Source organism: Procambarus clarkii, chromosome 89 (genome assembly GCF_040958095.1).
Source record: "Procambarus clarkii isolate CNS0578487 chromosome 89, FALCON_Pclarkii_2.0, whole genome shotgun sequence".
Classification (NCBI taxonomy): domain Eukaryota; kingdom Metazoa; phylum Arthropoda; class Malacostraca; order Decapoda; family Cambaridae; genus Procambarus; species Procambarus clarkii.
The window spans coordinates 8,552,330-8,574,151 of record NC_091238.1 but is presented as its reverse complement, the minus strand read 5'-3'; the positions used below and the strand labels follow the sequence as shown (position 1 = coordinate 8,574,151).

At 41.8% G+C, this 21,822-nt stretch overlaps 2 protein-coding genes across 7 annotated transcripts in view; both read right to left on the bottom strand.

Annotated features, from left to right (window-relative positions):
- Wdr59 (WD repeat domain 59) overlaps positions 1-21,822 on the bottom strand; it is a 241,877-nt gene that overhangs the window by 150,884 nt on the left and 69,171 nt on the right. The gene's annotated exons all lie outside the window — the stretch shown is intronic.
- Positions 16,778-21,822, bottom strand: LOC138359148 (uncharacterized). Its single transcript, XM_069317937.1, has one exon. The coding sequence runs from the start codon at positions 21,754-21,756 to the stop codon at positions 18,112-18,114; it is 3,645 nt and encodes a 1,214-aa protein (XP_069174038.1). The 5' UTR covers positions 21,757-21,822; the 3' UTR covers positions 16,778-18,111.

Here is a 21,822-nt window from a genome sequence, read left to right as displayed (position 1 = left end):
GAGGCTAGGCGAGAGGCAGACATGTCTGTCAGCGCCTGCTCGCAGATGCCAACTGTGCATAATGCATAAATAAAAATATATTTGTTTAATTAATAAATAGAAAACTATAACACATGTTAATGATTAATAATGTATAGTAATATAAGAAAATTAACATATTTTGGCATAAATATTTTACAACTAGGATTAAAAATTTTAATAAAGTATGGGTGAGAGGTTTGGCAACCATCACGTGGTCAGCAAACCTTCCCTCCTCCGCCTCCCTTACCACCTCCCTCACCATCACCACCAACACTCTCCCTCCCACACTTTTACTTTTACACTTTACTTTTCTTTTGATTCAAAAGGTGACACCCCTAGGGTCAACACTTGCATCAGAGGAGCTCCAGCATATTTCAACAATCCTAAGTATTGTAGTACAGGTAGTGAGTGGTGTCCCAGAGAACATAAAGGTATAGTGCTTTTGAAAAATAGATGAGATAACAGGTATGTGCTAAGGGAAGTGAAAAAATTGGACGAGAAAAAGTTGCCCTAGTGTTTCCAGTGCAGAGAAGATCATTCCAGATGGCTGCTGGCAAGAGGAAAAAAAAACAGAGGTTGATTTTGCGGGATTCAATGAAGAAAGCATTAATATAAGCAGTCTACACAACAAGTTCGTATCTGGGTTCGTATCCTGGCTGGGGAGGATTTACTGGGTGCAAATCCTTAACTGTAGCCTCTGTTTAACTCAACAGTAAAATGGGTACTTGGTTGTAACAACGATTCTTCGCGGCGGGGATCGTATTCCAGGGACCATAGGATTAAGGACTTGCCCGAAACGCTACGCGTACTAGTGGCTGTACAAGAATGTAACAACTCTTGTATATATCTCAAAAGTTGGTAAATTTAGATACTATAGTGAACTCTCATGTAGAAATAATTAGTAAATTGAAAGAAAGTAATGACCATTTGAATAGCAAAGTTTTATGTCTTGAGGGTTTAGTGAAAGACTTATGCAAGGTTAAGAATCAATTGGAAACAAATTGCAAAGCCATGGAAGAAGAAAATAAACTCTTAAAAATAGCTTTGGAAGAAGTTAAAGTAAATTTAAACATAAATGACTACAATAAGTTAGGTAAGGAAATTCAACAGGAGAAACAGCTTTTGTCAGCACAGATGGAGGAAGTTACACAGGGAATAGAACAGTGCAAGAAGGATATGCAACTCACCTATGCACAAGTGGCCAAGGAGAAGGAAAAAATAGAAGCAGTAGTAAAGGAAGTCAAACACTGCAGCAACCAAGATAAAACAAACATTAGGCTGGAAGTGAGAAAAGAATTGGCATCTAACCCGAAGTTGGTGCAAAACACAGTTGATCGGAGTAAGTCTCTGATAATTTTTGGTTGCAAAGAAAAGGAGATAACATCAAGGTCAGAAAGAATAACTAGAAACTAGAAGAAAAAGAGGCGATAGATCACTACGTTCAAAATAGTAACAGGAATCGATAAAATTGATAGGGAAGAATTCCTGAGACCCGGAACTTCAAGAACAAGAGGTCATAGATTTAAACTAACGAAACAAAGCTGCCGGAGAAATATAAGAAAATTCTCTTTTGTAAACAGAGTGGTAGACATTGTGACCTTGTATATAGTGTATGGTGGCCACTGTGCTGACACAATACTGGCTTACTTGCATAGTTCTGGTGAATAAAACATGTAGATAGGAATACATAACATATGTAAATAGTGTAATAAAAACAATAACAGTATGGTGGGAGGAGGGGTGATGGCGAGTACGATGTTGGAGGAGTGAGGGAGGACTGGCTGGCTGGGTGTGGCAGCTCACACTCGTGGAGTTCTGAGTGTGTTTATGGTGTCTGTATATAGTGTGTGATACTGTACAGCGTGTAAATAGATTGTATATACAGTATACATAAATTAGCATGATACATTGGAAATATGTGCCCGATATGTGTACACGTGTCATGCATGTAACACAGTGTTTTCGGACAGTATGGATGTTCTACTGCTATAATATAGTGTACGTGTTCATTATACATAGGATTGGCACGTAAAAACAAATAAAATGTATTTGGAACTGTGCACAAAAAATTAACAAAAATATATTCGTGGCAACATGCGCATGCTGCCCCGGGCGCCCTACTGGCCCCGGGAGTGTACGCCACAGGCGAACAGGGAATGATGACGTCACATGCCAACTTACGACGTCATAGAAGCCAAAATAAGTAAAATTTCAACTTTCAGTTACTATACACATACTCCGGGAAGGGTTTTTGACACTTTAAAAACAATTTTGTTTTTTTTCCAGAGAATTTATTTCCTGCACACTAGGGGGGGGTGTCATATTTGGGAGCCAAGCAGTTGTGGGGTTAATGCAACAATATCTGGGACTTTGAGCTGAATTATATCCTTCAACTCTAATATTTTCGATCTCAGTCCATCTATATTGGTATACTGTAGCATTGTATTCATTGGTATCTGAATGTTGTACATATTCTTTATCACAATCAGGATCATCTATGACACTATCAACACTAAATAATTACAGTCACCTATTTTATTCATCATTATTAAATGGTTCTGTAGCCCCTAGCCGCATACCAGCCTTGGTCGCTCTCTCAGTGCCGAGGCTCTCACAGCCAGTACGGATGCTGACAATTTTTTTTCAACATGACTTCTGTTTACTTGAGTCCCGTGGCACAGGATGTGAGCCCCATGTATCTGTAGGAGTTTTGAATCGTCCCCTATACCTATGAGTGCCATATGGCACTCTGCATGCCCCCAATCTGGCACCTTAAGGCACTCTGCACAGTGCAGTGGTTCTAGCAGAGGGGCTTGCCACAGCTGACAGACCCAGAGCACTACTGGTAGAACCTTACATCAGAACATCAGCAACAGAATAATTTCCCACAGCTGGGAAGCCAGCTGTGGGCATGGGCTGGGCCATTCTGGTGGTGGCCATCAGTACCAATGAGTTTCAAGCTAGTTTTGAGTGAGTCTTTAATTCTGCATGAATGATTTGTAGAGTTGTTTGGTGGTTTTGGTGACTGTTTTCTATGAACCCTCCAGTTGCCTGTAATGCCTCACTAACTTTCTGGATGCTTTCCCAGTGGGTTGGAGAATTGTCACTCGTACCTCTGTGGGGAGGGGAGTCAGGTATTGACTCTGGTCCCCAGCCCTAGAATTACTGTCTGATGTGGCCCATTAGAATTGAGCAATCTCAGTCTCGGAGCCACCAGGGGCTCCTTCAGCAAATCCACTTATACCCTAACCAGTTGCATCTGTAAGTATTTTGAATCCATGATTTATATACACATTATATGCTTTTGAAACAATCATTGCCTCCCAATTTGGTTTCCATTCATTTAAAATTCTTAATGGAAGGACAACTGCAGTGTGCCAGTCCTCATGAACACACACTGTTCCATATATGGCTATAAATATTTATTAAACACTCCAAGATATGGGGATAAAAATGGTAGAGCATCTAATAATGAACACCATTGGAGCTCGCTACTGTGGAAAAGCAAGAGGACAGAGCAGACTGAATTGCAGGAGTAAAATAATTGTTGTAGGAGAACCAAACCTCTCGTAAAAGTTCACAGGCATTATACAGCATTGGATTTTTGGGTAAGGAATTTGTGAGCCAGTTGAGAACTGGCGCTAATGGTCAAGCTTAGAGAATAAAGCTCATCTGTGATAGGCACTGGCTCTGCGATAACAACTGCAGATAAAGGACAGGTGCCATATCAAATATGAATTTTACCTGCATTCTTGTGAATCTTCTTGTAGATACAGGAGATAGGGGGGGTGTAAACATTTTAAGACCTATTATTTTTTATTTTATGATTTTTTATAATAAAGCTTAATAACAATTCAGTTATTATCACCATCATTCATAAGTGTACAACATACTGTACTCTACATTTTGCAGGCTCTACTATGATCTTCCAGCATTAGTAAATTATTATCAAAAGGAAGCATCAAGCCAACTATAATTAGTAATATTTTCAATTTTTTGTGATTAAATCGAGCTTGATTTGTATATACAGTACACAATAGCACACAATTTATATTTGTGTATACAGTGATGTACAAGTAACTTAGATTTGTGTACAGTAATGTACTGTACAAGTAATTTATATTTGTGTGCACAATGATGTACAATAATTTATATTTGTGCACACAGTACAGTGCAGAAAGAAACAACATGTTAATTATAATTGTTCATAAACTATAAATTATCCTATTTATGAACATAGAATTATGATTAACATGAGAGTGTTAATGAGAACATTTCTTCAAAACTATTCCATCCAACAATAATGTATGGTATCCATTCCTCCAGCTGAAAATCTATGCCCTCACTTCACTTTTCACTGCCTTAATCATAATGCAAAAACAATGTAAACCACATTTAAACATGTCAAAAATACAGCTTAAATGATCATCTATCTGGCAATTTAATCTTTATTTAAGTCTTACAATAAGGAAGAGCATACTTCCATCATACAAATACAAAACAGTCAAATATCTATGCCCTAAACCTCAGTATACTGTACATTTTCTTTGGTTGGGTTTATGCACAAGTCATTTGCATTTATAGTAATTTATATATAAAAACTATTCTATTTACAGTATATCATTAAAAAAATAGTTATTTATTATTAAAGATATCACAGCAGAATTTACATATTTAAACGAAATGTTTGTTTTTCTAAATGCTGTATAGTGGAGTACTGATTATCCAAAGTTCTGTAGCTGTACAGTAATTACAACTACACCCTTTTATGCTCCGACATTTTTGCATAATCATCATGAATAGCAAGACATGCATCTGCACATGTTTTGATACAAATATCGTTTAAGACGGTATATTTCAAGGCAATACCTCTTGGTTATTACCTTGAGCCATGACACCAAGTTCATCCAGACCATCACTACAATGGCAGGCTGAGAGTCACTTGGATCGGATAAGTAACCTTGCAAATGGTCATGGCTTATAGAAAGCATACATTACTCCACCACCAAGAATACCGCTCAATATAACACCAAAGAACTTGTTAAACCATTCAACAAACCCCTTCAAATGATCATTGGAATTGCTAAGACAGGCAAAAATTATTCTGAAACATTACTTAGCCTGACAGCTGAGTGGACAGCGCTTTGGATTCATAGTCCTGAGGGTCCGGGTTCGATCCCCGGTGGAGGCAGAGACAAATGGGCAAAAAGTTTCTTTCACCCTGATGCCCCTGTTACCTAGCAGTAAATAGGTACCTGGGAGTTAGACAGCTGCTTCCTTGGAGCATGTAACAAAAATAAGGCCTGGTCGCGGATCGGGCCACGGGGATGCTAAGCCCTGAAATCATCTCAAGATAACCTCAAGATACTATCAACCCCCTCCCCCCCTACACCAACCACCATTCAGTGGCAGCTTTGGATTTAACCATCAGATCTCCACTTCATTAATGTATATACAGTGGCCAATCAACGTTAATTGGCCTCAGAGGCCAATGCTTTAAAGTTTGACTGGTTATTCTTGCAAGGCCCATGAGCCACCCTGATGTATCTCCTCTTAGCCTGTTTACTGCCCTACCGATGGTCCAACTCCTTTAAAGACGGGCTTTTACTTTGGCAGTACTGTACTTCAAGACTTTATCTCAGGATTGAGGCATCGGCACTAGGGTTTAGTTAAATGCACTTTCAGTTTCTGAGCACACACTCATTCTTGACATTGTGACAACCTTATTTTCCCAAACTTTATTTTAAACTCTATTAACATCAGAGGCCCGGGACTGTTCAGCACGCTTCCACTACACATAAGGGGCATAACTGGCAAACCCTTCACAGTGTTCAAGAGAGACCTCAACAAACACCTCCAGAGGATACCTGATAAACCAGGCTGTGACTCATACGTCAGACTGTGAGCAGCTGTGTCCAACAGCCTGGTTGACCAGTCCAGCAACCAGGAGGCCTGGTTGAGGACCGGGCCGTGGGGACGTTGCACCCTGAAAACATCGCAAGGTATCTCTTGTTTTCAGATACAGGGTTCAATGAGTCTGTATCAAGTTTACTGATGGAGAGTCAGAGTGCCCTCACTTGTTTCATGAAATGATGCTGAGGCTTTACACCTCAGTTCTTACCATTTGTGCCAAGTCTTATCACATTAGGATAATGTGATAAGACTTGGTCTTATCTGCTGTGTCTCCTGGTTCGATCAGTGAAACTATAGTGACTTCAGTACCTCCAACAACACAGCAGAGATCAGGGAAAATGGCAGAGGAGCAAGGAAGAGGCAACTGACCAGCAGAGACAACGAGCAGATAAACATGAGACCAGGCTCTCCCTCACTCCCTCCCTGGGTTTGTACAGTTATAGATTGTGTGTGTAAATGTGAGACTTGCGTTCGCTTAACCCTTGTCTAGTGGATATTAGAGCACTAAAGCGATGACACCGGAGTTTATTTCTCACCAGTGTTTCAAGCTACCAGCATATCTTCCATCTGGCTGAGAGGCACGGTTTGCACAGGTAAAAGTCTTTGATACTTACAAGGTAACCAATGATGCAGAGCAATATGCACTCACTGTGATGGCATTGCCTCTAGACACCCTTCAGGAGGTACAAGCTGTGGTTATGACTGCCTTCCACATATTCGCTCCACTGAAGACTGTTCTCCTCGCTGCAGCTAAGGTACATAGAAGCCGCCAGCGTGACCTGCTCCTCATCAATAGTAGCTATTACAGCCTCGGGGTTCGGACACCATTCCAAATGCTTCAGCAAATTCAGCTCTTGCTACGGCCAGCAAGTGGAGCATATGGCAATGACCTGCTCCGGGTTTTGTTCTTACAACACTTGCCCTCACATACAGTATTCGCATGCTACTCCTTGCCCAGAGCGACAACGTGACACCAGAGACCCTGACGAGAATGGCAGACCGAATCCATGGTGCGCCAGGCGACTCACTCTGGTCAGGAAATATCCTTGCCTCTGACCACTCAACAGTGACGACCCAAATGAACAGCCAACACCTCAGTGCTATTCAGAGCCACCAACATTCCCACTGCAAGTCCCACAGCCTATTTATGATGCTCAACTCTAACCCAGACTACTGCTACTACTATCGCAGGTTTGGGGCTAGAGCCCAGAACTGCCGCCAACGGTGTGCCTATTCAGGAAACGACTCCAGCAGGGTCTGTAACAGTCAGTAACCCTGCCGCCTTGGACGATTCATTTTTATATATGTCCAATCGTACCTCCCGGCACCGTTACCTCATTGACAAAGGTGCTTCAATCTGTTATTTCTCCTCCAGTGCACAAGCCACCTCGCACTCCACACCAAGACATGGTTGCTGCCAATAGTAATTTCGTACCTAACCTACGGCGATAACGTGGACACTCGACTTTGCTGACCTCAGTCTTTTCACATGGGCGTTTCGCGTTGCTGAAGTTAATATGCCTATACTGGGGTGCAACTTCTTATGCTATCACAACCTGGGTGGCTGGATGGGTGGAACACGAACAAGGGAATACAGGTTGAAACTTAGAACCCAAATGAGCCACAGAGCCATTAGAAAGAATTTTTTCAGTGCCAGAGTAGTTAACAAATGGAATGCATTAGGCAGTGATGTGGTGGAGGCAGATTCCATACACAGTTTCAAATGTAGATTTGATAGAGCATAATAGGCTCCAGAATCTGTATATCAGTTGATTGACAGTCGAGAGGTGGGACCAAAGAGACAAAGCTCGACCCCTGCAGGCACAACTAGGCGAGTACAACCTCTTGGTGGATTTGATTTGTGGTGGGCTCCAGCAGGTGAGTACAGAACAGCTACTCATTACCCTTGCCCCGCATAACTTTCCTGACCTGCAGAACCTTTTGGAGGAATTCGAGGATATCGCCAATCCACAGCCGCCTAGGTTAAGCACACGATCACCCATCATATTCGTACCTCAGGCCCACCAACCTACTCGCAAATGCACCAACTGCCGCCAGACATGTTGGCATGGTGCAACCACATTCTCAAAAATAGATTTAGTGCAAGCATTTCACCAAATGCCAGTGGTGCCAGCAGACATCCCCAAAACTGAAATTACAACGCATTTTGGCTTGATTGAATTTATTAGGATGCCGTTTTGTTTCCATAATGCAGCAGACATTCCATTGATCAGGTCATCAGAGACCTACCCTTCTGCTATGCCTACAATGATGATCTAATAGCGAGTGGCTCTATGGCTGACCATCAGCATCATCATCGTACATTTTTTGCTCGCCTCCGCAACTATGGCCTACAGATTAATCTAGAAAAATGAATTTTGAGGTGCCTGAACTCAACTTCTAGGGACACCTATCCGAGTGTCCTACACGGGTATTCTACCACTGGGGAAAATGATCGAGGCTATCTGAGAGTTTCCACAACCCACCACTAAGAAGCTTCAAGAATTCATAGGTGGTTACCTTGAAGTTACCTTGAGGTGCTTCCGGGGCTTAGCGTCCCCGCGGCCCGGTCGTCGACCAGGCCTCCTGGTTGCCGGACTGATCAACCAGGCTGTTGGACGCGGCTGCTCGCAGCCTGACGTATGAGTCACAGCCTGGTTGATCAGGCTGGTGTGGTTAATTTTTACCATAGGTTTATCGCACACTGTTCTGACATCCTGAAACATTTATACGATCCCCTATGTCGTATAGGGGGTCCCCTATGTCGTATAGGGGGTCCCCTATGTCGTATAGGGGGTCCCCTATGTCGTATAGGGGGTCCCCTATGTTTTTCTGACAAAAACCACTGCCAGTATTGGACCTATTCGTACAAGTGAAGATTCATACACGAAGGATGACAAAGAAATTAGTGAAATCCTAAAAAAGCAGTATGAGGACATGTTTAGCACTCCAATAAACAACATGAAAGTGGAAGATCCAGACAATTTCTTTATGCGCGGTATCCAAACCCCTGTAAATGTAACTGATATCAACACAAGCGTACTAGATTTTGAAAGAGAAATTGAAAACAAACCCATGCACTCGGCACCAGGTCCAGATTCATGGAATTCAACATTTATAAAGAAATGCAAAGTGCCGGTAGCACAGGCACTCAGTATAGTGTGGAGGAAGAGCTTGGACACGGGGAAGATACCAGATGCACTTAAAGTAGCAGACATAGCCCCTGTACACATGGGAGGAAGCAAAGCATTGGCAAAGAATTATAGACCAGTTGCACTAACGTCGCACATAATAAAAGTGAGAGAGTGATTAGGAGTCAAGTCACCAATTTCATGGAGACCAATGATCTTCACAACCCAGGTCAACATGGATTTCGAGCGGGAAGATCGTGCCTCTCACAGCTACTTGATCACTACGACAAAGTCACTGAGGTATTAGAAGAAAAACAGAATGCTGATGTGATATACACGGACTTTGCAAAGGCTTTCGATAAATGTGACCATGGAGTGATGGCACACAAAATGAAGTCAATGGGAATAACCGGTAAAGTAGGACGCTGGAAACTCAGTTTTCTGTCAAACAGGACTCAGCGAGTAACAGTCAACCATATAAAATCGAGTCCAAGAGCAGTTAAAAGCTCTGTACCTCAGGGTACAGTCCTTGCCCCGCTGCTTTTCCTTATTCTTATATCAGATACAGTATAGACAAAAATACAAGTCACAGCTTCGTATCATCCATTACAGATGGCACAAAAATCAGTATGAAAATTACCTCGGCTGAAGACATTGAAAAACTTCAAGCTGATATTAATAAAGTTTTTGACTGGGCATCAGAAAATAACATGATGTTTAACAGTGATAAATTCCAGGTACTCGGGTACATTAAAAATGAGGACCATAACCACTTAACTTTGCCAACCGAGTATTCTCAGTCGGTGGGACACTGCGCAAACCGAGAAAACGCTTTTTGATTTTTCGGTACCAATTCTAAATGTGTACGAGGTTGGTTGTGTACGAAATGGACTTTTAGGACCTCCAGTGAGAGGCAGCCATCTTCGAAAAAATTCCCAGAATGCCCTAGGGCTGCTGGCTGGGTTAGTACTGAATGAGCAACCACGGGTGGGGCACGCGCCTCTGGCTCCCAAACACCTGTCCAACGCGGTGTTGAAAGATAACGCTCTGTTGGTGAAATTAAAACCTTATTGTTTGAAGAACATAAGGGTCATAATATTGGTGAAGCTAGGCGCAATAAGGACCTAACACGAAGGTTGGATGCAAGTGATACAGCACCTATGAGGACGATACAGTGAGCGTATCCAGTTGTAGCTCTGAGCATCACCCTTGCAATCCTATGCTATCTCCAATTTATTTAGATGATACATAGATGAACCATTTTCTGCATTCAGTGATGATGCATCTGATACAAGTACCATAGATGAATTGTATGGGATATGAAACTCCCTCCCCCTGTAACAACAAGCCCCGCGCCAAGAAAACTAACACCCAAGCAGGTTCAAACGGGACCCAAGCACCCCCGAATCAACTCCTCCCCAGCCCCGGGATCCTCCAAGTCAGGACCCTGGCCGAGCCATCCTCCAAACCCTCTGCCTCTGGGGAAAAGGCAGAGTCCACCGGAAAAGCAGGGATGAAGGGGGGGTCTGCTGGCGTGACCCAAAAGCCCCAACTGGAGGAACAGGCTCAAATGCCTCCGCCACCAATCCAGAAGGTCCCCAAAGCCACCCGAGTCTCACCACCAAGAAAACCCTGCCCCGACTCTAAAATCCTCAGATGTTAGACAGCAGGATGAACTACAGCAGGGTTTCATCCACGACAAGGGGTCGTGGATGAAACTAAAGTCAAGGCGACTAACACCCCCAAATCCGGGTCCCTATAACCCAAGCGGGGCAGCAGTGGGGCATCCAGAAAAACAACCAACCAAGCTCGTTGCAGCAACCTAAACCTCGCATGAACGCGGAGGCTGCCTGCACCCAAATACCAATAACAGTGGACTGGGTGCACATTACACAAGGAGTACATGCAAGAAACACCAGACTCTGGGTCAAAGGTGTCATTGACCCAACAGGCAGCATGGCAGAGGCTAAGATGGTGAGTGTCACCCTGAGACAAAGGGGACAGAGCAACCTTCATACTCGCATGAAGCAAGGTGTGACTCAAGAGGTCTCCTCCATTGGGCCAATGAGCCCCAATGGGGGTTCCCAGGGCCCCTTAGGCTGACTACTAAGGAAAACCCAGGCAAGGTACTGCTAACCTGTTATCCCAGAGCTACCAAGCAAACAAAACAAACTAAAAGCTCAACCCCACTGTGATGTGTGCAAGCATGGGGATCTAGCAGAGGGCAACCAAAATCATACCAAGTGGTCCTACAGCCACACCAGGCAGACCCCCATCAGGCAAAAAAAAAAAAAAAAAAAAAAAAAAAAAACAGGCAAAAGCACGTCTCCAAGGGAACAGCACCGATCGCTATGCGTATATCAGACAGCTGCGCAGTACCTCGCTCCCCAGCCAGCGATGATACTGCCTCCTACCGAAGGCCAAACAGGAGTAAGAACCACCCCAGCTGAACCAAGGGCAGGTAATCACCAAGCAGCAACAGAACCACACGGAGGTAATGTCCCGAACGGCTCATGGAAGTTAACTCTAACAGTACTTACAGGGCACCTACGGAAGGTGGCCCTAGGTGCATGCAACCCCAGTACTCTTGTGTTACCCCTGGCTCGTAAACCACCAACACAGAACACCGCCGCCGCTCTGCAGCACTACTCAAAAGGATGGAGCCAGAGTTGATCAACCGTCACCAACACAACAGCCTTTTGAACTGAGGTTGGCTAACTGGCATGGGAGGTCTGGGACTCCCCCTTACCCCTCATGGGGAGGGGGGAGTTGCATAGACAGCAGCATGGCGGCTGTGGTGACATCATGCTTGTTTACATGATTTTAACTGGGGAGTTCTGTTTGCTAGTTCGGCTTTCGGTTTGCAATTTTAACCAGCTGTAGTTTGTTTTGGAATTCCAACCTTTCTGGGTGCCTGACCTGGTAGATGGCAGACAAAGACAGCTTCCAATTACACGGAGGTGTCTTTAGGCTATTGCTCCTCATGCCTCTCATGAGGGGGCCAGGTTTTGGCTCGTGGTCCCCAGTAGGCCTAGAACTCCATCAGTTGACTGTTGCCACGGTCTAATATATGCACATCAGCCCGGTATTGCTCCGGGGAGCCAAAGAAGCTCTCCACAGAAAGATCAATTTTACTATTTTTCTGCATTTCCTGAATGCAAATGCAAACTATTTTATAAGACACTATTACGACCAAACTACATCAGAAAATTAAGAAAACATTTCGGTCTGTCCTGGAACGTTATCAATTTCTGATGAATAGTGTGGTCATCATATCGTCAGCCACGTACGTTATTGTGACTCATTGTTTTCAAAAACAAACTATTTTCATTTTTTTTAACATACAGACAGAAAGGTGCATTTGATCATAACTGCACTTTAACCCTTAAAGTGCGCATCACTTCATATGAAGTGTAAATCGTTTTACCAGTCAACTGCGCTTCACTTCATATGAAGTGTATGGGTACCGCGCACGATTTGAATGGCCCGCGGTGTAGCTGGGGGTCCCATACGCTGCCCAGGGGCTCTAGTAAACAGCGGCCATTTTGAAAAAAAATCCAGCTCACGCTCCGATGGCATGGGAGGCCTCAGTTTAGCGAGAGTCACCATGGCGAGCGCACGGTCAAACGCCTCACGAGCACGCATCACTCAGTCCCTCACCCCAGAGCAAATAGCCCACGAATTATTCTCTGAAGGTGAAGAAAGTGTGTTTGACGATTCAGACAACGATGAGGATTATACACAGTTGTCGGGAGATAGTAACAGCAGCAGTGAAAGTGAGAATGACCGCCATGCCATGGCGAGGCCTATACGCTCTCCCATGCCTCCTCGCCCATTTTCTACCCCAATTCTACCACGACCTCACAGTTCCTGTGGATATTTTCTGTTTGAGGGTGACGAGTCAGAGGGAGGTGACTCCTTTTCTGGGTTTAGTGACTCAGATCAAAGTTTTATTGAGCCTGTGGCTGGTACCAGTGGTGTAACTGGGCGAGAAATTGTCGCGTCAGCAGCATCTCGCCCAGCCAAGCGCCACCGCATGGCACCACATGAGGCACCAAGACCCTCGTGTTCACGTGCACCCACCTCACGTGCACGTAGCCGCCGTGCTTCTCGCAGACGGTATTCAGCTCCTGGTCGCCGGTATGCATCGCTTCCTCGCCGTCTTTCCTCTGCATCTCGCAGGACGCCTGGTGTACTTGAGTGGAGTGATGGTGACGATTTTATTCCTAATATTCCTCACTTTGACGATAAAGATGTAGGGATTACAAACCTTTTCCCTAATCAAGGTGAGGACATGGCTGAGATGGAATATTTTACAGCATTCTATGATGAACCACTCATGGAATACATTGTACACCAAACGAACCTGCATGCTGCTTACCTGATTGAGAGGGAAATCACAGAATTTTCACGACTGCAGCGTTGGAAAAATACCACAGTGGCGGAAATGTATGTGTTTTTGGCACTCTGTTTGTTGATGAAGCACTGTCACAAACATGCAATAAATGACTATTGGAGCAAGGACAAGACAATACCAACACCTTTATTCGGGAAATATATGTCACGAGACAGGTTTCAGATACTCCTCAGGTGTCTACATTTTGGAAGTGTTCAGGACCGAACACCTGATGATAGACTGTGGTGAGTGAGGCACTACATGAACGATGTTATTGGAAAATTCAGAGATTTTTACGTACCAGCACAGAAGCTGGTGGTTGATGAATCTCTCATACTTTTCAAGGGACGTGTTCCATTCAAACAGTACATTCCCTCAAAACGAAACCGATTTGGCCTGAAATTTTTTGTTCTTTGTGATTGTGAGACAGGATACGTGTTACACATGATTCTGTACTCGGCTAGTGATGTAGACATTCCCGGTAACGACGAACATGGATTCTCGGGGAGTGTAGTGAAGACCATCATGGCTCCGTGGATGAACAAGGGACACATTTTATACACAGATAATTACTATACAAGTCCCTTGCTAGCTCGGTTCTTGCTAGAAAATAGAACCGGATTGGTTGGTACAGTAAAGCCACAACGAAGGGAAATGCCTGTGTTTGACAACGACATTGCAGTTGGTGAGTGTCAGAGAAGGAAAAGTGATAACATTCTGTCAGTTCGGTGGAAAGACAAAAGAGAGGTGAACTTGTTGACAACAATTCATGATGGAACAATGGTGAACAGTGGGAAAGTGAGCCATAAAACAAACGCACCACTATATAAGCCAGACTGTGTTTTAGACTATAATATCAACATGCGGTTGATTGATAAATCAGACATGATGATTGGCACTGCAGAGTGTGTGCGGAAGACATGTAGGTGGACGAAAAAAGTGTTCTTCCATCTTGTGGACATGAGCATGCTGAACTGTTTCAACATGTACCTTGTGAGAACTGGACGTAAGCCCACTTTCCGTGACTTTGTATTTGATGCTGCAATACAGTTATTAGGAAAGTTTGCAAAAGATGTCCCAGGTATTCAGCGGCCCATCATAAACCCACTGTTGCAGCATGCTGGTACTCCACGCCTCGCTCACACTGAAGGCTTCCTAGCACACAAACTTAAGTATTTGCCACCTGGTGTGAAGCGTGCAATAGCCCAACGTGATTGCTTGGTGTGTAAAACAACGACACGTAGAGACAAGAAACGGAAGCTTGTGCAAACATGGTGTGAAACGTGTGGTATCCCATTATGTGCTGTCGACTGCTTCAATGACTACCACAGTCTAGAAATCTTCTAAGTGTGCTTCAAAGTGTGTATAGCGTGTGCGAGTGTGTAAATATGTAAACATATAAGCAGAACATATAATATAATAGACTGTAATGACATATTATATTGCCGTAATTGAAAACATTTGTGTGCGCCTGTGTATACTCAAATATGCAACAATTATTGATACAAAATATGTTCAAACAGTATTTGAAACACAATTAGTGAAAAAAAATTAGATAAAATGCGCTTAGACATTGTAAATAAATAGCGCGAAAATATATTTGTGGCAACTCTGGCTGTTTGAGGACCGCGCGCAACATCTCCCGGGCGTGTACTGCATGAGCGACCATGCAGATTGTGACGTCATCGCAGAGCTTCTCGGCTCTATTGCAACAAAAGTAAGTACAATAGAATTTTTTTTTTATTTTTCCCGTGATCAGTGAACAGAACTTAACAGATTAGCAAAAAAAAAAAATTTTTTTTTTTTTCAAAATGACATGCGCCTGTGTGGATAGCAGGATATTAGACCCCGAGCATGTTAAGGGTTAAGGGTTAAATGGAATCTCAATTCCAACTGTGTTTTAGACTGTCAAATGAGTTTGAAGATTAGGATCAAATAGTAATTTGGTCCAATTCTGCTTTCTGAGCTAGCCCCACAACTTCTTCAATGCATTCCATTTGTCAACTACCCATACATTATAAATAATTTTCTAACATATACTTCAATACAGTACAACCTCGATTCAACGTACCCCTATTCAACGAATCTCCGGCTACTTCGCACATTTTTCAGGCCGGATTTACTCACCCGGTTCGGCGAACAATGGTTCGCCGAAGCGGGGGATGTTTGGATTTGCTTACGACGTCGAGACAGAGTTCACAGACTGGTGGAAAACTTTCACATTCTATCACAGATTACAATTATTAATTCCTTCATATGACAAGTTCGATCACACAAGTGGACCACACAAGTGGACCGCACAAGTGGTCCACAAGCTTACGATGTTGGGACAGAGTTCACAGAGTGGTGGAAAACTGTCTCATTCTATCACAGATTACAATTAATAATTCCTTCATAAGACAAGTTGGAGCACACAAGTGGACCACACAACAAGTGAATCATATGAACCAAACACCAGCCAAAATGGTCCACAAGAAGTGACGCATATTAACCAAACACCAGCCAGAGTCATCCACACAAGTGAACGACCGAGTTTCAATTATTTTCGTTCACCGAGTTGTGGCACACGTATCTTTGTAAATTAATTTAAAGGCTGAAGCGTGAATAGCTAGCTAATGTGTTGAAATCTTCTTATATACATTTTCTGTGATGAAACAAGACGAGTGAGGGTGGACAGATAAGGGAATACTGTACAGTAACCCTCACTTTACAGTGAGGTTTCATTCACTTTCGTCTGTGTTATCATAGTTCAGTGACCCATGACTTTGAACGTTTCACATTAATAAATCATTTCTAAAACTGGTGTTTTAATAACTCTTTATTATCCTAATTAAACTAAACTAAATAAAACCAAAAATATACTGTAATATGAAATATATCTGCTATTTGAGAAATTATTCACGTTATTGGCGGCACAACTCCAACACGAGTGGACGGGTCTAATCCCTGTCCACACAACACCATGCTTGTTTTGTTCGATTTTGTCGCCACAGTTCAGTGATCTATGGCTTCGAAATAATAAAATTAATAAATCAGTTCCAAAGTAAATATTTTTTATAGCTCTTATTACCATAATAATGTTGCTAAACTAAATATGTAACCCAACAATATATAATTTGATGTAAATCGAATATTTGAGAGAAATTTATGTTACTGGAAATCGAACACAACACCAGGCGGATTTTTGTTCAATTTTATCGCCACAGTTCAGTGACCTACGGCATCGAAATAATAAAATTAATAAATCAGTTCCAAAGTAAGTATTTTTTATAGCTCCTATTATCGTAATAATGTTGTTAAACTAAATATATAACCCAACAATATATAATTTGATGTAAATCGAATATTAACAAGAAATTTATGTTACTGGATCTGGCTTAAACACCAGCCTACTGAAGGGTGTACGTATAGACTTCGTCTACGTTCATACAGTATGCACCCGGTGCCCTTGTCTGCGATTGACACAGTATTTATCCGCCGGTGGAAGAATAATTGTGGAATTGACCATTTTTTTACTACAGCTCTTTGGTTATAAAACAAAATGTCTCAGGGGTTTACTAATAGTGCCTTATTAATGCCAAAAATGAAGCAATATTTTGCAAGAACTAGTAGCAGAAAATCAACCAGCACGAGAACAGCTGTACCCAACACAAGAACAGCCGTACCAAGCACAAGAACAGCTGTACCTAGCAAGAGAACAGCCGTACCAAGCACGAGAACAGTCGTACCCAGCAAGAGAACAGCTGTACCCAGCACGAGAACAGCCGAACCCAGCACAAGAACAGCCGTACCCAGCACGAGAACAGCCGTACCCAGTACGAGCACAGTTGTACCCAGTACTGGTACAACAGCCGTACCCAGCACGAGCACAGTTGTACCCAGCACTGGTATAACAGCAGCCAGCACCAGCTCAGAAGCAGCTGAACCCACAGCAGCAGCGAGCACCAGCAAAGCTGATGCAAACATCTAAAAACATCGTGTGCAGCTTGAACAGTTAGAACAAGTGTTAAATTTAAGTGTGTACACAGTGTTAAAATTAAAGTTGCAGTAATTTTAGTGTACAATAGTTTTCATAAACAGTATTGTAGTACTCAACATACAGCAAAACTACTTTTAATCAACACAGTGCTAACGGCATAAATGCACTGCAGTACGTATTTACTGTAGAGCATTCACAACTTCACGAAACTTCAAGATGAACATAACTTCAATAATAAGGTAAATTTATGAATTACAGTATTTTTTTAGTAGAGAAGTAATATATAGGAACAGTATGTAATATGATAATGCATTTTTATTGTGTACAAGAAAAAAAAAGACACTGACACAAACGTCACCTCTTGCAATGAATCCAACGCTCCACCGAACTGGGGTTGGTCCCATATAGTACGTTGAATCGAGGTTGTACTGTAATTGAATTGCATATCCAGCTTCCGCCTACTGAATCCCTATCTTTTTATCCTACATCCTCTTAATTTAAATACTGTCCTTGTCCACCATACTTGGGAGTACAGTATACTGTATTATCCAGACGAGTTTTCCTTCTTTTAACTGTCTTCTATCAGATAATCGGGCCTCCACTGTACAGGAATCATACAAGCATATATAAAGCATAGTACAGTACATTATATTACTGTATATTAATTATACCTATCTGTGATCTAATCTCTTATGAAAACTGAGCTCAGCTCTTGTTTTGAATATTAGCTGGCAGTCATCACACTGTGTTGTCTGAAGCGCTGCATTTCTTATCGAGTGAGACCGAGACCCAGTTGTCTTAGCTCTTCTTTCACAAGGCTCAGTAGTAGCAAGTCTTTTTGAAGATTTTCTTATCACAGGCAGTTTCAAGTTCCTTTCAGTTCCTTCATCAGGAAGTTCACTTATAAATTCAGATATTTTGGATTGCTTTCTGTTTTTTAAATTCAATTTTCTTTCTGAAGATTGATATGACTTATATTTTCTATAAGGCTTGTCCGATCCTAATTGTTTTTCTACATCGAACTGTTTTCCAGCTCCTTCTCTTTTTATTCCGTTGCCTTTTGATGGCAAGCAGGATATTTTACCTGCATTTAATTTTGATGCTTCAGCAGCATCTTCAACAGTTCTTGGTCTAGTTTTTAAGTCGGAGTGTTCAGAGGTGACCATTTCTACCTTGATTTGCACTTGTGGTTGTTCCAATTCATTGGCACTAATGGTCAAAACTTTTAACACATTCTCACCGTTATCTTCATCCAATGATGTTATTGAAATGTCTTTGGTTATATTTTCATGGTTATTATGCAATTCAGTTTTAACAAAAGAACTGAAGTTTGAGGAAAATCCTTTCTCCTTTATTTTACTATTTTTTGCCTTGTAATTTCTTTTTAGCATATTTTCCTCATCAGACTCTTCTGACTCTTGTCCAGATGACAGCTGATAATTGTCATCACTATCAGAATATTCACGAATGTCTTCTGTCCCACTCTCTGGTTCATGCTTAATGTTATAATGCAAGTAATCCCTACAGTCGACTTCGGAATACTGGGAATTGTGCTCTCTGTATTGAATCTTGCTACTAAAAGATATACCACATTTTCTACATCTATACAGCATCTTCTTTACATCCCTCACTGAATCTATATCATCCAGATTCATGTGTCTCTTATCAGCCTTCTTATAGGCAACAGATGACCTCTGTTTCTTCTCATTTGACTCCAACAGCAAACAAGACTTTCTCTTCCGTGCATCATTTAGGGAGCTGTAAGTTGCTTCATTGGGTGGTTTTATTTCATCGACTGAATCGAGTACCGAGTCAAATTCCTCTTTACAAAATATTGGATCATCCACATCTTCTTCATCCTCTGCATCTACTTTTATAGTCCTCTTTCTCCTAATTCGTTTATTTTTGCTATTTGCATTAGTAACTACATCAATGGCATTTCTTGGGAGCCGACCACGTCGAACAGCTTCCACCACTACTCGTTTATGAATATATTTATTTGCTTCTGTATTGTTAACACTATGAGCATTGGCAAGGTGGTCCAGGAGCATTTTCAAGTCATCAAAAACCCTTTGGCATTGTTCATCAAAAACACAATCAAAGTAGAGCAGCTTTCTTTTCTTTTTAGATGGCTTAGGTGTGCTGCGAGAGGGTTTATCAGGAAAATGATCCCATTCTTCATCTGGATGCCACTTTTTGTAATGGACTATAAGTGGCCGTTTACAACGATAAACCATGGAACAGAAACGACATCGGAATTTATACACACTTTTAAGTTGAGCTCCAGCATGTTTCATCTGTTCTTCCAACATTTGAGCTTTTTTCTTCATTGCTTTCTCATTCCTTAGAGGATCTCTACCGCCTGTATCTGAGTATTTGTGGTACTTACGGTTATGGTTTTTGGATTCTACATTAGACCTTAGGAAGATGTTACACTGAAGACATTTGTATGCCTTTTCATTAGGATGCTCCCTTAATATATGCCGAGTCATTGAATTCTTAACAGGAAACTTGGCCTCACAGTAAAAGCACTTAAACTTTACCTTTTCCTTGAAAACATCATCTTTTCGAAGATGCTTAGGAATGTAATAAATGATGGTATTATCTACAATAGTCATCTCCACTAAAGACATGTCAATACTTGAAGAATCAGTCTTGTCTCCTGCTGCATGAACATGCTTCGAGGTTTCTCGATGCATTGTCAACATCAACATTTTCTCGGGGTGTTCTCGTTTTTGGTGATAACGTAGCTTGCTTGGATCTTCGTAGCTGCTCTTACAAAAGTCGCAGTAATATGGAGCTTTATCTGATGGATGCTCTTTGACAATATGTCGAAACAAACGATGGCGTATTTCAGTTTTAAAATCACAATGAGGACAAGTATAATCTCCCCGAACTGTGCGACAGCTGTGAGTATTCATTTTTCTGCACGTTTCAAATGTTACATCACAATGCTGACAAAACCAAGGGGAATCATCTGGATGCTCTTCTCGTACATGACGTGCCAGAAGAAAACGATACATATAGGCATTTTTACAATAGCGACACTGAAATCTCTCTATTGCTGCATGAATCTGAATATGGACTAACATTTGAGGTTTATTCTGACAGACCATAGTACATATCCCACACTGATGAATATAATCCGATAACTTTCCAGGAGTGCCATGAGAAATCTTCTCCTTGCATTCATGATTGGTCACATGAATGTTATATGTTTTTTGATCAGCTAAAGCTTCTCCACATTTCTCACAAAATAATAACTTATCAACATAAAATATATTGTGGCTCTGCCAAAGATGATTAGTAAGGTTATCTATAGAATTATACATTTGTCCACACTCATCACATCTTATGTTGAGGATATCATGAGCCCTTTGTCGATGCCTCTTCAATGATGTGTAATCTTTGAACCCTTGGCTACATTCGCGGCATGTTATTGGACGTTCACCAGTATGCAATCTCTCGTGATATCTCAGATTAGCTTTAGATCGAAAGGAAGCAGTACAAGATTCACACCTGTATGGTCTTTCATCGTTATGAATACGCTTGTGAATCTGCAATGGTGTGCTGTAATGGAAAGCTTTATCACATTCATCACATTTATACATTTTTTCTGTATTGTGAGTTACTTTATGGCTATTTAAAGAAGAACGAACCTTGTAAGTCTTGTCACACTTATCACACTGAAAAAGTCCAGGTGCATCACTATGAGGGGCATTCTTTACTGGAAACTTTCTATCTGGAAAGGTGTCAAGATCAACTTTTAGAAATGCCTGCGAGGAATTTGACAATGCTATGGTTTGCTCCAGGTTACTTGTTATTATAACAAAGTTCACGCGTCTATCCTGGTATGACTTCACAGATTCGGTGAGTGGAGAGATAGAAATCTGTGTCTGTGTTTCCCCCTCTACCAAAACAAGTTCAACATTGGTAAGAAACGACTGATTTCCAAAAAAAACTACGTTTTCTCCAGGCACCAGAACTCCACCTTCAAAGAGTTGTGGAGAAAAGGCTGCACACATTTCCTCAGAAAATTTTGAACTTCCATCTTCTGCATCAGGTACATAAATTAATTTAGCAGGAACATGTAATAGTGCATCATCAGAACCTTTAACCATTAAGGATCCATCCATTACTACTGCATTTAAAGCATTCTGAGTATCTATGAGAGAGAGAGACAGAGTTGATGAAACATTGTCAAGAATTGGTTGTTTTAAAAGTATCTGACCCTCACTACTGGCATCTACAGCCTCAACTGAATAATGTGTGTCAGCAGTGGCAGAGCACACTGGATTATTTACATTACTACTCATGTTTCCACTATCTATAACATGAATAACAGTTTCCTCCTTTGAAATATCTATATTAGCACTGATGTC

Bases quoted from the DNA above. Each gene is read 5' to 3' on its own strand.
- LOC138359148 (XM_069317937.1), bottom strand. From the start codon at position 21,756: ATGAGTAGTAATGTAAATAATCCAGTGTGCTCTGCCACTGCTGACACA.